This window comes from Streptopelia decaocto (assembly GCF_964273445.1).
Source record: "Streptopelia decaocto genome assembly, chromosome: 15".
NCBI lineage: Eukaryota > Metazoa > Chordata > Aves > Columbiformes > Columbidae > Streptopelia > Streptopelia decaocto.
Window position 1 is genome coordinate 12,143,349 of NC_138670.1, and position 15,679 is coordinate 12,159,027.

At 42.0% G+C, this 15,679-nt stretch overlaps 1 protein-coding gene across 1 annotated transcript; it reads right to left on the reverse strand.

Annotated features, from left to right (window-relative positions):
- Window positions 1-7,399: 7,399 nt before the first annotated feature.
- SPRING1 (SREBF pathway regulator in golgi 1) lies at window positions 7,400-15,673 on the reverse strand. The gene is made up of 5 exons (XM_082066271.1): window positions 15,380-15,673; window positions 14,614-14,770; window positions 13,198-13,349; window positions 12,579-12,692; window positions 7,400-11,588 (listed from the first exon to the last, which is right to left on the reverse strand). The coding sequence occupies exons 1-5, from the start codon at window positions 15,488-15,490 to the stop codon at window positions 11,505-11,507; spliced, it is 618 nt and encodes a 205-aa protein (XP_081922397.1). The 5' UTR covers window positions 15,491-15,673; the 3' UTR covers window positions 7,400-11,504.
- Between the last annotated feature and the right edge of the window lie 6 nt (window positions 15,674-15,679).

The window sequence follows — 15,679 nt, forward strand, 5'->3', positions numbered from 1 at the left end:
TTCCTCCTGCTGCTGAAGGTTGATTAGCAGTCAGGTGGGGAGAGGCTCTGGGGATGGCATGACGCATTAATTAAATCACTTCTACCAGCTAAGTGATGACACTTTGATTCATAGCAGAGCTCATTCAACTAGACGCTGGCATTTCCTGGGCACCAAGATGAGGAAAAGTCAAGCTGTGAAAGCAGGTGGGAGAAGAGGGGATGCGCACAGAAAGGAAAAAGAACAAAATGTGAAGTAAATACTTGCAGCTTGTAGAGACCATTTTCAAAACAGAGTGCTTGCAGAAGCACTGGGAATGACCATGAAACATGAGCTGAAAATTATTTAATTCATGTTGCTTATACAGAGAAGATTTCATTTTGTCTGCATCTATAAGAAAATCTACTTTAGGAGAGACTCTTGTAAAAATCTCTCAAATTAAACATAACATGCCTTATTTCATTACATAAGTCAGTACTATCTTCAGGTACAACAGCAGCAATCTCAGACAGAGAAGACACAAGTCTCCAGAAAGCAAAGCAGGACAGGGATCCAGGGACCAGTTTGAGCTGCTGCGCCCCAGCCCACTCCTGCTGCATTATCTGACAAGTCTGATGTCTCCTAAACACTGTGTTTCAATTTCTCTCTCTGCCAAAGGGCGATAATGTTATTTCACCAACCTTTGTAAAGGGTCACCTTTATCCAACTTTATCTATTTTGTTTAGGATTTTGACATTTGAAAAGGCTAACTTAAACAGTCTTCCTATTAGAAGGCTTCTCATTTGGTGACAAGTCTACATATTCTTCCTTGTGAACCTTGTGGTCAAAAATCAAATCTGCACAAGGGAGAAAATACTTCTACACTCTGGAATTTGAAAGAGGTCAAAGCATGATTAGCATCACAGCAATATTTCACTCCCTCTTCTGAGTCAAACATGCGTTGGTAATTCTTGGATTACTCTTTTCTTTGAAAACCTCAAGCAAGCATTTTAGAACACTTAAGATCCAAAAAATTCCACTATACAGGCCTGTGAAATTTTTCAGTGAGACATATCTTTTTTTTTTTTTTTTTTTTTATTCTGTGGGGTGAACATCACATTTATTTTTTTAATAAAAGCTATTTAAAAGATATGCAAATTTTTAGCAAGAATCATTTTGGACCTCTTAAACTACACCAGGCTAAATCTCATTTCATACATGGAGAGGGAACATTAAAGGAAAACATCAAACAGTAAGGCTGATTCAGAGGATGTATTCCTTTTAGTCAATATTGCTGTCTTCCTAGTTAACCTGTGTTGCTACAGCACACAATGGCCTCAGACGAGACTGAGGTCACGTCATGGTAGTTGCTTATAAGAAGATTTAATAAAAAGAAAATTCTTATTCACTAACCTTTCAGTAACAAACAACAACAAAAAAAAACCACGAACAAACCACCTCTACTGATATGGCTCCCCTAGCAGTAACCAGTAGCAAAATGACTGCCCTTATTGTAAATCCAAATTTCGATCACTAAAAAAACCTCATGAGCCTCTTTGTTTGAGACATGCATCACGTACATTTGTCTTATTAACTTTTACTTATCTAAATAATATTTCTTCTTTCAGCTCAAAGCCTTGCTGTGTCTTCTATACACAATTTCCACCTCTCAATACTTCATCTCATTTATAGGTGCGATTACTGTTACACTTGACAATACCTTGAACTTTCCTAGCATACCCCCTACGACCTCCAAGTGCTTTATGGCTAATTTATTGTGGAAGTCAGACGTGAGAGTTCCTATCCAGAAGCAGCACCAACACAAATTTGGATCATAAAGGAACTCTGTAGCAGACCACTACCTAGACCAACGTTTAACCAATATAATTTGTCCTTGTTAATGTTGTATAATTTATTTGAATTCTTTTGCATCATTGGCTCTTAATAACAAAAGATTTTATTTAACACTGAATTTGGTGTGTAGCCAGGTGGTGGCTGGAAAAAAGCTAGCTTGCTTTTAAATAGATCTACATGCATCTCCTTTTCATCATTAGAATAAATTTCCAGAGAGGTGAGCAGAGGTTTAGCTGCATGACTCTCATTAATGTTAACTTTATTTCAGTAATGAGGTGAAAGCACAATCACTGGAGCCAATATAATCAGAGTGATGAGACAAAAGTCTGCTGCTGTAAATGCTGCTGAAGATGGTGACACTGACAATATTGATAGGTAAGGAAAAATACATGTCAGTAGCAAAACGATGCAGAGAGAGTAAAGACCTTGCTTTTACATATAGCAGTAAAAGTTAAGACTGACAGAACTGTTGCACTGATGTGGATGCACTGACACCAGGCAGACAACTAACAGTCCTGTCCCCTTAAAAATCATTTAGGAAAGATAAGGAGGATTAACATGGTAGCAAAAAGGGAATGTTGAGATAAAAGAGAACAGCAGGTGTAGAAAATCAAAAGCTATTGGTGACAGCCCCAGAAGACAATCTCAGTAATCTATTGCACCAGAAAGACCTTATATAATGAAATGTGTGAGAGCCATCATGCCATTGCACTCCATTACTTTAGTTAATAGAATGATCTGAACAGAACAAGGCTAGGAAGAATTTTATAGTAATTAGCAAACCTGTTAGTGCTCATTTTTCTTCTGTGCAACACAGGAACAAAAGAAAAGCAGACACAGCTATTAAGGGAAACCGACAGGAAGGAAAAGTGGGAAGGCAGACAATGAGTTGGGTACCTCTGCAGAAATAAAAAATAAAGATTACTCTTTTTTTATTACAAAACTGGCATACAAGGATTTTTAGCTTTGCACTAAAAAAAAATATGCTGCCATATGAACACTACTAAATATATAGCACATAATCATCAACATCCAAGTACTACTAATAGAGAAGGAGCAGAGGAAACATAATGTATACATCCACTCCATATAATTCTTGCAACATTCAGTACCACTGTAAGTAGTTCAGTATAACTTCACCCAGAAACCACAAGCGCAGCTTTTTTAAAATCATGTGGAACTGATCCACTGCAAGCTGTTTGTACTGAATCCATGATTTTAACCTTATAGCTACAAATGAAGTGTATTTATAATGACACGAACAAGATGTGCCCTTTTCACTTGATTTCAGCATCTAACCGACCCTCTGAAGACTGGAGCAAAACTGCTCTGAAATCAGTGATGCTCAGCAGAGAAGCTGGGTGGTAAACCCTCTCACTTTTTGGATCAAGTCAAAACATATTTGGTTTTGCCATCCCAGTTTGCTGCATTGCCCTAGTCACTGTTATTGCAGATATCCAACCACAGCAAGCAGAGCCCTGATCAATATGTCTTTGTTGTGTGGCTCTGAATTAACTACATCTCACTTCCCTTTGACAGCGACACACATCACATGCAGCTGCTGCTTCCACGAGGAGAAACACGAATTCTGGAAAGCATATTCATTATCTGGTTGTTAAAAGCAACGGAGCATGCAAGCCTCACCCTGCCTGGGTTACCCGAGAAATCAACACCCCCGTTTGATTAAGTGACTGCCAGCTAGTCACCTCCTCACTCTAACCTTGACGTGGCAGGGCTGTGACAAGCACATAAAGTGTGTCATCACAAAATGTTTCCCTGATGCTCACAAATAGACGGCTTAATTTGTTTTAATAGCCTAGTCCTTGCAGCATTTCCACTGCAAACTCTGGTTTTGAGGACGGAATATATCAGCTCTTTCTACAAAATCCACCTGCAAAGCCAGCTGGCAGACAGCCAGGGAGAATCCTGATGAGGTCCAAAGCTCTCAGTCTTGATCCAAAATACAACACTCGATATATACCAAAGGAATTCTACCTCACCTCCTTCCACCATTTTTTCAGTTGTAGGACTCAGAATCAGAAAAAAAAATGACTTCATAAAAATTGCAGTTCCTTAACAGATCTTCTGTAGCTGAGTATTACTTGTATACCAAAAAAACCCTGAATGAATTTCCTTTTCATACACAGAAGCAACTAAAGTCCTTATAGGGTAAGGTTTGATTTTTATTTCACTCATCTTGTAGAAACAGCAGCGCTGTTGGTCACCAGCTCCTACGATATTTTCATGGATCTCATAATATTTGCTGCTTTATTTCCAGCAGCTCCAGCAGCTGCTGGAGTAAGGTGACCACATAGAAACCTCAGTTTTTACACAAGAAAGAAAAATGAAACCTCTACAATTGCAGAGAGGAACTCAGACCTTTGAAACTTCATTAGTCCATCTTCAGAAGATACACAAGCACAGTTTTCACTTACTTTTAAATTTATTTGGCTGTTAGGAGTGGACCAGTGATTGCTGAACACTAAGACTTAAAACTCTCAGCCTTCAACACCGCTGCTTGGGTCCATATATCACCAGTAAATCACCTCACTTCCACCTGCAAAGCTTTTATAAATAGGAATATGCATGATATGGATAGAACCCAGCCTGAATTTACAAACTAGCAGCAGAGGAAAAAAGCATGTTGAGTACTGAGAACTAGTCTTCCCAGGTGTGACTAAGCAAAAGTGATAATTGTTTATATATCTTTTTAGAATTACTTTTCAGCATCGGGCTGGGCTTCCCATACAGTGAGATGAGGGTTAACAAGCACAACTCATCTGGGCTCATTTTTGAAATAATAAAAAAATTTTAGGTAACTACTCAAAAAAAAAAAAAAAAAAAAAAAAACACGCTTGGCTGATCCTGGTGCCATTTTGGCATTACAACAAATAAAACTTTTCACAAAGAAAGATTGAAACCAGAAAGCGTATACACCTTTCTAAGTCATATTTCTCCTGCAAGTAAGCCTCACCTGCTGTGGACATCATAATCAGAACAAATGCCTTCTTTGGCAACCTAGGGATTTTCAGTAACTTTCAGATAAATTCAAAACTCTTGTTACTGAAAAAGTAACTGTATGCTTACCAAAGCAAACCCCACACATTTGAGATGCACTTGTCCAGCATTCAGGTCCAGGATCTGAGTTCTTAGGGACAAATGCAACATTAATTGGAAAATTCCTACTCTATTTCCAAGCTCAATTGAGCACAGGTGCCAAGAAACACTAGTTTTCTCTCCTGAAACTTTGGATGGGTATGCCTTTTAACATGCACTGAAACCATGGTAGCATGAAATTTTGCATAGATTCTCAATGCAAAGGGGGACTGAGACACTGGAAAGCTATGGCAAGCACAGACTAAAGTGGAGTGAAGGGGAAAAAAGGAGCAGAGAGATATCCCATTACCTGAAAAGCAAGAGAGAGTGCTACGCTACCTCTACTCAGAAAAGCAACTTTTCCTCCAAGAGGGAGAACTCCTACTATTCTATTTCAGCCTTCAGTACCCACAGCTGAGACAGATCCAAGGCAGAGCTGGGGAAGGGAGAAAAGGTACAGGGGCCTGAGGAAAGGAGAAGAAACAAAAAAATAAATAAAAGAAACGAGAGCAGTCAGTGAGCTGAGAGAAGATTAAACAGGTTTAGGGGTGGCAGGAGGTTAAAAAGCAGAACCACAGAATCTGCGGTGAGGGGATGGGAACACGGAGGAGGAAATGGGGCTGTGAGGGGCTGAACACCCCGAGAGCAGAGGTGACTGTGATCACCCGCCACAGGCCCCAAGCACGACGGACACGACCCTTGGGCAACAGGGAGGTTAAAACTTAACTACACATTAAAATACAGCCTAGTGCATGTTTAACAAAAAAAAAAACAAAAACAAAAACAAAAAAAAAAAAACGCAGCAGGCTCACTCAGCTATAGTCAATCAGAGGAAGCTTCTACAAGAGTGTAAACAAAACTACTGCTGAAAGAAAGCAGCACCTCAAAGCCTACAGGCGCTCGACTGGACCTCGACTGCCGCCTTACCTCGTTCTGCCCTGGCGGAGCCACCACTGAGGAATCACCGGGCGGCACCGGTGGGCAGCGGGGCAGAGAGCGCTCCAGCCGCGGCCATGGAGCTCTGTCAACAGCCGGAGACCGGCCTGAGAACCACGGGTGCCCTGTCCTGTCCGAGAGCCTCGTCCCTGCGTCCGATTCTTTACCACAGCAGCCACCTCAACCCAGGGCTTCCCTCACACCGCACTGGGCAGAACGGGGGAGCGTGAGGGGAAAAGGGCGGGAAGCGGCGCCGAGCGCGGAGGCAGCGCAGGGCCGGGGAGCTCACCCTGTGCCGCGGCATCTAACCCGCACCACGGAACCTCGGCTGTGCAGCCGCCCCAGCCTCGATGGCAGAGCCCTCCCCTCACACCTCCAGCGCCGGGCTGGCGAGGAGGAGCCTTTTCCACTGCCCTGTCAGAGCGCAGGGGCAGAGCAGCCCTGCTGAGGGCTGAGGAGAAGCCGCCATGATGGGTCAGCATGCTGGGCAGGACTCTCCCGTTCCCCCAATACTGTGAGAGACAGATTTTTTTCAATTATTATCAACAGCTGTCAATCAGGTTGCCCCAGTACCATGGCCATTTTCCCACATTAGTACCCAACAGCTTGAAAACAACAGCCCCCAAAGATGAGTTTATTTTGTGGGGCTGGGTGGCCAGCCTAAAAGTGCAGAGGTACTGAAAGTGCAGGGGTAATTCCAGATAGACACTCCACACGTTTTCCTGCAGCAATGTAATGATTTGTGTGTACTTTTAGGTTTGCTGCCTTTTGCCAAGAGAAATTCAGCTCTGGGGCCATCGCCAGCCCGGCTGCACAGACCAGCTTTATCCAAGTGCTGTGGTAACCTCTGCTGGCTGATCCTCGCTGTTACACCCGGTAAAACAGGCTGTGAGAAGACAAAAAGACATCACAAGAGGTATATTACGCTTGCTTATACTTTTGTGTGCATTTACTACCACATACGATTTATTTTTTTTTATTTAATGTGGTTTTTTTAACGCATCAGTAATTTAGATAAATTAGGACCCTGTTTTTCTGTGTATGAAAACGTTTATTTCCTCAGAAAGCACATTTATTACTAAGCAGCTCTGTGACTGTAGTTTGAAAATAATCTGCATTTTTCAGTTTGAATATGTGGATGCAGCATACCCAGTGTCATCCTACACAGCTGATAGATACATTTTTATGCATATGATAATGTTAATAGCTAAGGATGCTACTCTGTTTTAAAACAAACATATCACACCTGTAACTTATACCCAACCTTATCCCTGTTCTTCAAATGGTGATATTTCATATCTGTGTAAGACAGGTATTACTCATATCAATAGGTACATTAAAGCCCCCAGGTGAGCCTGTGGTCAGCAGCTGTAAGAGCTACAAAAGTAAATTGTCTTTTTACACAGAGGAGTTTAAAAATCTAAACAGATTTTGTGCGGGACAGGAACAGAATATGGACAATTGACATGTGATTCGCATTCACTGTCATTCCTGTTAGTGTGTCTTAACTCTGTAGGTTCATGCAGAGAGACAGAAAACCTGGGATAAATAAGGATAAATGAAAGCTGGGTTTTATTGGAAGCTTCCACTAAATTGGCAAGAAACCAGGTGTTTGTCCTCATTTTAACCACTAACAGCAGAAACAGATTAATTGTAATCTCATCAATGAAAAACCTAACACTGGCCTCCCATTCCATTTGCAATTACAGCTTGTGATCTTCTATCCCCTTAATTGAAACACAGCTAGAAAAGCTTCTACAAGGCAAGCTTTTCAACCAGAAATATTTATTTTCTCTACTCTGCAACTTCGTGTTATCTTACCATAGGCACAACAGCAGAACACAGCAAACATACTTCAGTCTAAAGGCATCATGAGAATTCTTGCTTAAGACCTATACTTCTAATTTACCAAGAACCATGATTTCCAAGGAAAAAAATCTGTGGTCTTCAAAGGGGAAAACATCAGGTAGACAGTATGCGTGTTTCTACAAGTCAGACCTTATTTGACCACAAATACTAGATAAAACTACCTGTTTAATTAGCCATGGATCAAAAATGAAGAACTAAGTACTTTCCCATCATTCCCTACAAGTTTTGAGGTTGGCATTTTTCCCCCGCTGCATATAGTTAACTGTTTGCCTCAGGTTATTAAAAAAAAAAAAAAGGGCTCTTATTAAAGCACCAATAATTTGCTGAACTCCATCTTTTGTGGAACTTGCTGAGTTAGAAAATTCCTTTTCACCTCCTCCCCCACCTCTCCTTGACTAGAACAACTGAAGAACAAATATCACATTATGGTGCTAGGTTAAAGGATCTAGGATGTTTGCAGTTTAAGAGACCAGCACAAGACAGAACAAATCCTAAAGCTCAAGCCTGTCCAGCTAAATGACAAGTAAAAAAGAAAAAATAAAGAAGGCATTTGCTTTTTAAAAGCATATCAGAACAAAGACTCATGTTTAGGATTTGCTGTGCTTAGTGCTTTCTATGCAAAAATTTATCACTAACATAGTTTCTTAGCAAGTTCTCCAAGCAATTGGAGCCTGAACACATACAGGAGATAAGAGTGAAGAATTGCCACTACAATGAGCAAGATTCTGAGAATGCAGAAACTGTGATCAGAACTCATCAACTGTTTAGCATTGGACTCAAGCCACAAGTCTGCTTTTGCCTTTTCAGAACTCCAGCCTGTCACAATAAGAATTTTAATGCAATTCTCCATGTACCATCCCAGTGGAGCGGTACAACAGATTCTTTCGAGGCCAGTGGCTCAAGTTTAAATTGAGCTAACGTAGCAGTTACTGCTTTGCCCCTCTGCCATAGATTACAGGCAAATACTATACCTGTTCCTCACTAATGTCAGCTGCTACCATTTCTCACTAGCATTAATATTCTTGTAAACTACAGAAATCAAGGAGTACACAACCCATTCAATTATCCCTAGCGCTGACCTCTGTGCAGATAAGCAGAGCTGGTCGCTCCATCAAATGCTCTCATTAAATCTGCTGCCAAGCACAAGTCAACAGCTTGAGGATCTTGTCTGTCTGACAAATAGAGATGTCAGGCAGCCACTGACAACCACAGGATGCCAGAGGGACGGACATCACTTAAACCACACAGGAGCATTACCAAGAAACACAGATTTGACATTTCTCACTTTATCTTCACAACATGAAGCAATCATTTGAATTTTTTCCCTCCTCAATCCACTTTTGCAAAGGGCCGGACCTGTCTGTGCACCGCTGAGAGAAGCATGTGCTTTTCTTAGATTGACATCAAATTCCCCAATTCCCTCTACTTGCTTACCTTTACTACATGTATTCAAATCAGTGCCCCTCCCTGCATTCTTCAAATTTGTCTTTTGGTACAGTTGTCTTGTAATTCAGGGAAAGACATGAGATCAGGCAGTATTTTGGAACACAGATAATTTTTTAATGATTTAACATACAGTACAAACACTAGTTGAACAGCTCAACAGCCAGGGAGGGAAGATGCAGTTTCTGTCCCACTGAACAGACAATGGTCACAATGCACTTCTGATCACATCCTGTTTTTCTAGAAGAGAAAGGGGCCAGGAATTCCCACTAATGTTGTCTGAATCAGGTTGGTTCTTATGATTTCTTACAACTCCTGCTTCAAGCAGCGGTATCACCTGCTAAGGAATTAACACCAAGTGGGAAAAGAAAGCAAGGGCAAGCCATCAGTGTCTTGATCTCATCAGTCACAGTGCAACAACGTGAAATGCTGGAAAACATCTCAGCAGGAATGCTACAACAGACCAACCTGATGGCCTTACCCAAGAAAAACAGTTATGAAGTGCTGGAACAGAGGTGAAGAATCTGTTTGACACTGAAAAGAGAAGTAACCTCTGCTACCCTCTGAAGGGAGCATGTCACACTGCATCTTCACGCTGTATCGTGTCTGCTGCAGCAAGTTGCCGTAGGATGGCAGCAAAGGGGAGACATTTTCAGCTGGATAAACTGCTAATGCCAAAGCTTTTAAGCTTTTGGAGAAACAAGATTTTTCAAGAGAATCTGCTGACAGAACCATTATCACACTTGATGACTTCTGGGAAAGAACAATGAAAACAATGCAAGTGGATTTTATCAGATGGCTGGTAACTAGTTCCTGTTTATATGATATGTAATTGCAATAGCATTCTCCAGATCTTTTGCATCAGGGAATTCTACCACTGTGCTTGTTTTTTGCTGGATTTTTTTTAAGCCTCTGTAGATTGTTTTATTGTGTTTAGGGAATAGGAAGTATCAGTTTAAACAAGCTAAGTCAAAATCACGGAGGAGATGAATAGGATAAAAACAAGAGAAATGAGGCTCTGCATATAGAAAAGAATAGCTCCATTTTGTCTAGTGCTTGGACTTTCCCCAGTGACTTGCAGGGTGAGCACAAATTTAGGCAGCATTTGACAGTTTCTCTAACCATCTTTTCAGTGTTGAGTGGCCTTAAGAGCGAGGCAGTTTAAACTGGAGCTTTAGAGAGTTAGGAGAACCAACCCCGTGCTAGTGCCATTCTGATCACACTGAAATTCCAGAGTAGCAAGTATGTCAAACACCAAACCAAACCCATCACGACTGTTTAAACTCATGCAACACAGTTGTCCTCAAGAAAGGGCTTGCACCGTGTTCTGACATTCTAATTACTTAATGCACAAGGACATCACTAAACTGAAATCCTAGAACAACTCCACCCTTTTGCCTCCTGCACAAACAGGAATGCGCTACATTTGAATTACCAAGGCCTGAACAAGTTCAAACAAATCTTCAGTGCTCCCTGTCAGAAAGCAGATTAGCAGAGAGCTGTTTAGAAGACTAAGACTCCTCTTTGAGGAAACTGTTGCAAAGAAACAAGGGAAGTGTTTAGAGGCAATAAACATCCCATCCCAGGCAGATCCCTGCTCTTCTGTCATGCTATGTGACTTTGACAGAATAACAACTCCATTGGAGTTCGGAATGCTTTAAACTCACTAAGAGGAACATGAGCACTATAGTGACAAATCCCCGTACAATTCCTTCAGACTAAGGAGGAAAAAAAACAGCCAATTTTAGTCAGGATCTAAAATATCCTTTCTACCTGACCTAACAAAACGGGGACTGAAAGGCATCAACAACTAGCCATGCAAAGCATCAATACTTGCAGCTAGGAATCCATATAAAATGAATAAATAATTCATAATTACATACACAGCATATACTGTGCATGGCAAGAAGTGCTCCAGAGAGAGAAGCGCAACAGGCATGCTTTACCCTCTAAAAGCAAAAATCCTCCTATTATTACTGTTACTCTGGAAAGTGTCTGGACTGCAGAGACACAATTGAACCACTATGTACAAAGCTACAACAGATTTTTTTTTTCCTATGATGTTTTATAGCCTAGATCAACTCTGTCCATCCTAAAATTTAGGGGAAGTATTAAAAGAATGTACTAGTACTCTAGTACAGTACTAGTACTCTAAAGCATAACAAACTGAAGAAGGATTCAATCCTGAAGAACTTAAGTCCCCTGCTTAAACCGTGCACCTCTGGGTTCATGCCCAGAAACAACGTAAGCCATTTACACCGAGGCTCCTTCAAAGCACCAGCTGCTGTCTTGCTCTTTTGGATTCCAATCTCCAGTTCCTTCTCTTTGTTGCTTACATCAGCCAGCTTTCAAACAGGCAGAAGCTCCGGGGGATATTCGCCATAACAATATTTTGCAATTGGATCTCTATAGGTGTTTTCATGCTGCACACTCTGTCAGGAAGAAGAAGAGAAGCTTTAACAATACACACATATTGAAACAATACATCCTCCCTTCACTGAGGGCCAAAACCCAGACTTTGATACATATGCAAAACACTTCCAAAATTCTTCTGCACATTAGAGTATCATCTGGAGTCAAACATCACCACACTCCTACCACATAAAAGGAAGTTGCTCTAATATAGCACTTTAATATTGAACTACACCTAGAACCTAATTTTCAAGAGGCTATCCAAGTAGGTAGGAACAGATTCGACATTAACAAAAAAATCATATACACTTAGGCAGTATTGTCAAATGCCCTAAGCAAGTTATAATGAAGGTCCTACTTGAGATGTGGGCATTTTTTTTTTGATAAAGCTAGAGTTCAGATACTACAGGTAAAAAAACCCCACTCCTTCAAATACATTTGGCACGATATCTTTTGTTTGCAATCTATTGCTATATTAAATACTCAAGCTGCATGACATCTCCAGCAGCACTTTTCAAGAGGGCCAATGCTTGCTTAGACCAAAAATTCTGGTAAAATAACATGGGTAACAGAAGTTCCCCACTCTTCTTAAAACACCAAAAAATTACAACACACTTTGAGTTACTATGCAGACGATTGTCAGCACGTGGCAAGTTTAAAGAGATAGCTCAGATAGCATTCTGAAGCTGCTGGGAACAACTCCCCCAGTTCTTACCCTTACAAGATCTTCACCAGTCATTGAACTCAGCTGGTCTCCTTTTAGTTAACCTGCTCTAAATATGCACTTTGCCCTTCATTTACTGCTGATGTTACTATTTCACCTTAAAAAAAATAAAAATCAGAGGATTGCCTTCAGATTAGCTCTTAGCCATAGCTTCAGCATTTATGAGAACACCCATGTGCACGCAAGCACAAGAGACCAGCCATTCATGGGACCAAGCCCCAATTTTCAATGGCACTTTTTAGGTGTTTTTCCATTTTTGAGCCCTGAACATGCACTTGTGTCTTACCTGTGATGAGGTCCTACATTTCGCCAGACACAACTCAAAGCGATCTTCCACTGCCATGAAGAGGTTTTGGAAAGCAATTGCTGCCCGGTTCAAGAAACGTTCCAGAAGATGTTGCTAAAATGGTTAGCAAAAAATATAACAAAACAAAAAAACCCCCACAAACATCATACTTCAGCAAGGAGTAACCAAAGTCTACCTTAACCTACACAGCTCAAGTATCAGAGGAATAGTAAGCAACTCTACTTAAAATTTCTAGCAAGCATCACAAGGTTAACATGTCACAGAACCTCAGCAGTAGGAAGAAAAGAACACAGGGAAGTACAAATTGCAAAACTGATACTGGCTGGAATAGCTTTTCTGCAATCATTTCTCTCCAGCAAATGCAATTCTCCTGAAGTTTAAACATTTTGCCAGGCTCCCAGTATTTCCTCTCAAAGGTGGGAAGAACATTTTTTTTTTAGAAGCTTTATTTACAGCTTGCTGTATGATCATTGCAGGCTTTCCTCATCCTTCCAAGAAAAAAAACTGGCCCCTCTAAGGGAAAAGCTCCTCACAAACAAGCACTTTTAGCCACATAGGAACCTGAGAACACCCAAAAAGCAAGAGAGAGTCACCACACCTTGCTGGGCTGCAGGCAACAGGACACGCAACACTCGTACACGCTGCAGCAGCCGTTGGGAAGGCAGCTCTCGCAGCTGTACAGCTTTGTATTGGGTACATTGACATTACAACAGCCATTGACCAGAAGGTCCTTCCTCTCACAGATGTAGCCTGAAAAACAAAAACAGTATGACCAATTGGCAAGACATACTCATTTGTACATTCTATAGAAATGCTGCAGTAAGATTCACATTACTTAAGAACAGGCTTATTTATCATTAGTAGATTATGATCCCCTGGATTTGGCTGAAGTCCTAAGTAGCAATTACTTTAAATAACACTTGGACATAGAGCTGAGTTTTACTACAGCCTGGTGTTACCTGTACGACCATTATGTATCTACTCTACTACGCTGCACATGCAATAGGAGTCTTTAAATGCAGAATATTTAAGTTCTGATTCTTTTCAACATAATTCATTGTAGTGGTCAGAAGGGGAAGGGTGATCAGTGATGACTGTACTGGAGAAATTTATGACGTAAGTTCTTTCAACTTGTCTGCATCAGGATAATTCTCTTTACAGTTCCATATGAAGAGACGTAAATTTATCCACACAGGATAGCTGTAATGTTCATTGTTGAGAGGAATCCTTAACAGTATAGAACCACAGCGTATGTCCTTAGGGAAACTACTACCACAGTGTTAGACTGTGAAAAATCTCTGTGATTTCAGAGACCTTAGTCAATCATCAGTAAGCATATTTCAAGTGGTGCTTAAACTTAATATTGATGCAAATCACAGAAGATGTGGTGGTTTTCTTACAGCCTTGATTTCTGGTCAATAAAGGCCCAGTGTCCGAGCAACAGGCACATCTGCAGATGGCAAAAAAAAGCTCCATACACTTAAAACCAGTGGTTAATTTGAGAACCTGCAAGAGATATCCTTGGGTTTACAAGGGTCAGGTGAGCCTGTTACTGGGACTGAGCTCTAGTTACACCAGTCTGGAGGTGCCTCCACACAAGGCCAATCAGGTGTCCCCGATTACTCTCCCTAACATACCTGGCAGTAGGAATACACTGCAGGGAGGTACGAACAGCTCTGGAAGCAACCGCACTAAATTGAGCAGGGCTCAGTGTTTGAGTTCTGTGCAAAGGTGACTGGAGTTCTTTGAGTCTAAGGTGGTCCTGGAAACAACAGAGCCACACTCCTAAGCCAAGTCCAGTGGGACCCAAGCCTGCTGTGCACAGAATCTAAACTGCAGAACCTGCAGCTATTGCAAAATTAATCCAGTCTGAGAATAAAATGCCAACAACTAAGGTTCTGCATTAAGAATGCCTTAATAAGGCACAGTTCTTACTGGGAAGTGCTATCAGTAACTGGACAGGCAAACATTCAACACTGCAATACGCAGAATAAATTCTTAGTGTCAAGTATACCCAGTTCATCTGTAATGAGGAGCTTCCCCTGCACAGAATTCCTGCACTGGTTACTCAGCTGACTGCTGTTTCCCGAACTGAACTTCACCTTCCACGCGATCGGCTGCTCGTGCTCTTGCACTTGGAGGAGGTTCCGATCTCTCACTGTCCTTTCTTCCTGCAAGGAAAGACAGCAATGCCACCAAACGCACAAGTTCCTTCTGCCGTTCCAGTCCACATGCTTTTCCCACAATTAAAAATGCTTAGTAATTGTAAACTCCACAGAACAGGAAATGCACAATGGAGTGAGCAACATCTGAGTTGCAGTAGCTCACTTGTTGCTACATGCAGCATGAGAGCAACATAACCCCATAAAACATGGGTGTGCAAGTTCACTATGGGATCAGCTCACACAGCCAGACTCCGTTACTACAACCACAAAAGCTGTATATACTAATTAAATAACCGTAGCTACACATATTTCTCTTTTCCAAGTCCTTTGCTAGTGGAATTACAGTTCACAAGAGATATTACAACAGAATCATCAGGTCAATTCAAGTTGTTTGGTTTTTTTTTTCCCCAGTTTTGGTTCAAAACACTCTTGCTGTCAAATATAATATCGCTTTTTTAAACTCTTGGCTTTATTTAATGATGACGATGTAATTCTTACAGCAACATATCCCAGGAGTTCAGTGACAGCACTTAAAGAACAAAAGCAATCCTGGGATAAGGGATTTCTCTAACCGGGCCCGCACGTCCCGCCGGGGGCTCCGGGGAGGGCACTGACCTGCTTGAAGGTGCTGCTGAGGAAGTAGACGAGGGAGAGCCCGAGGACGAGGCCGAGGACCCAGCGCTTCCTCAGCAGCCGCCGCCACAGCACCGCTCCCCAGGGCACCATGGCGGCCCCGAGCCCGCGGGGTGGGCCCTCAGCCCCCCGCCGCCGCGCTCGCCCGCCGCAGGGGACGGTGCTGAGCCGGGACCGGCATCCCCGGCTCGGGCGGAGGGAGGAAAGAGCGAGAGCGAGCCCCTGGCTCCCACCCCAGGAACGCAACCCAAGCGCTTCCGCCCGCCGGGGGGCGGGGGAGGC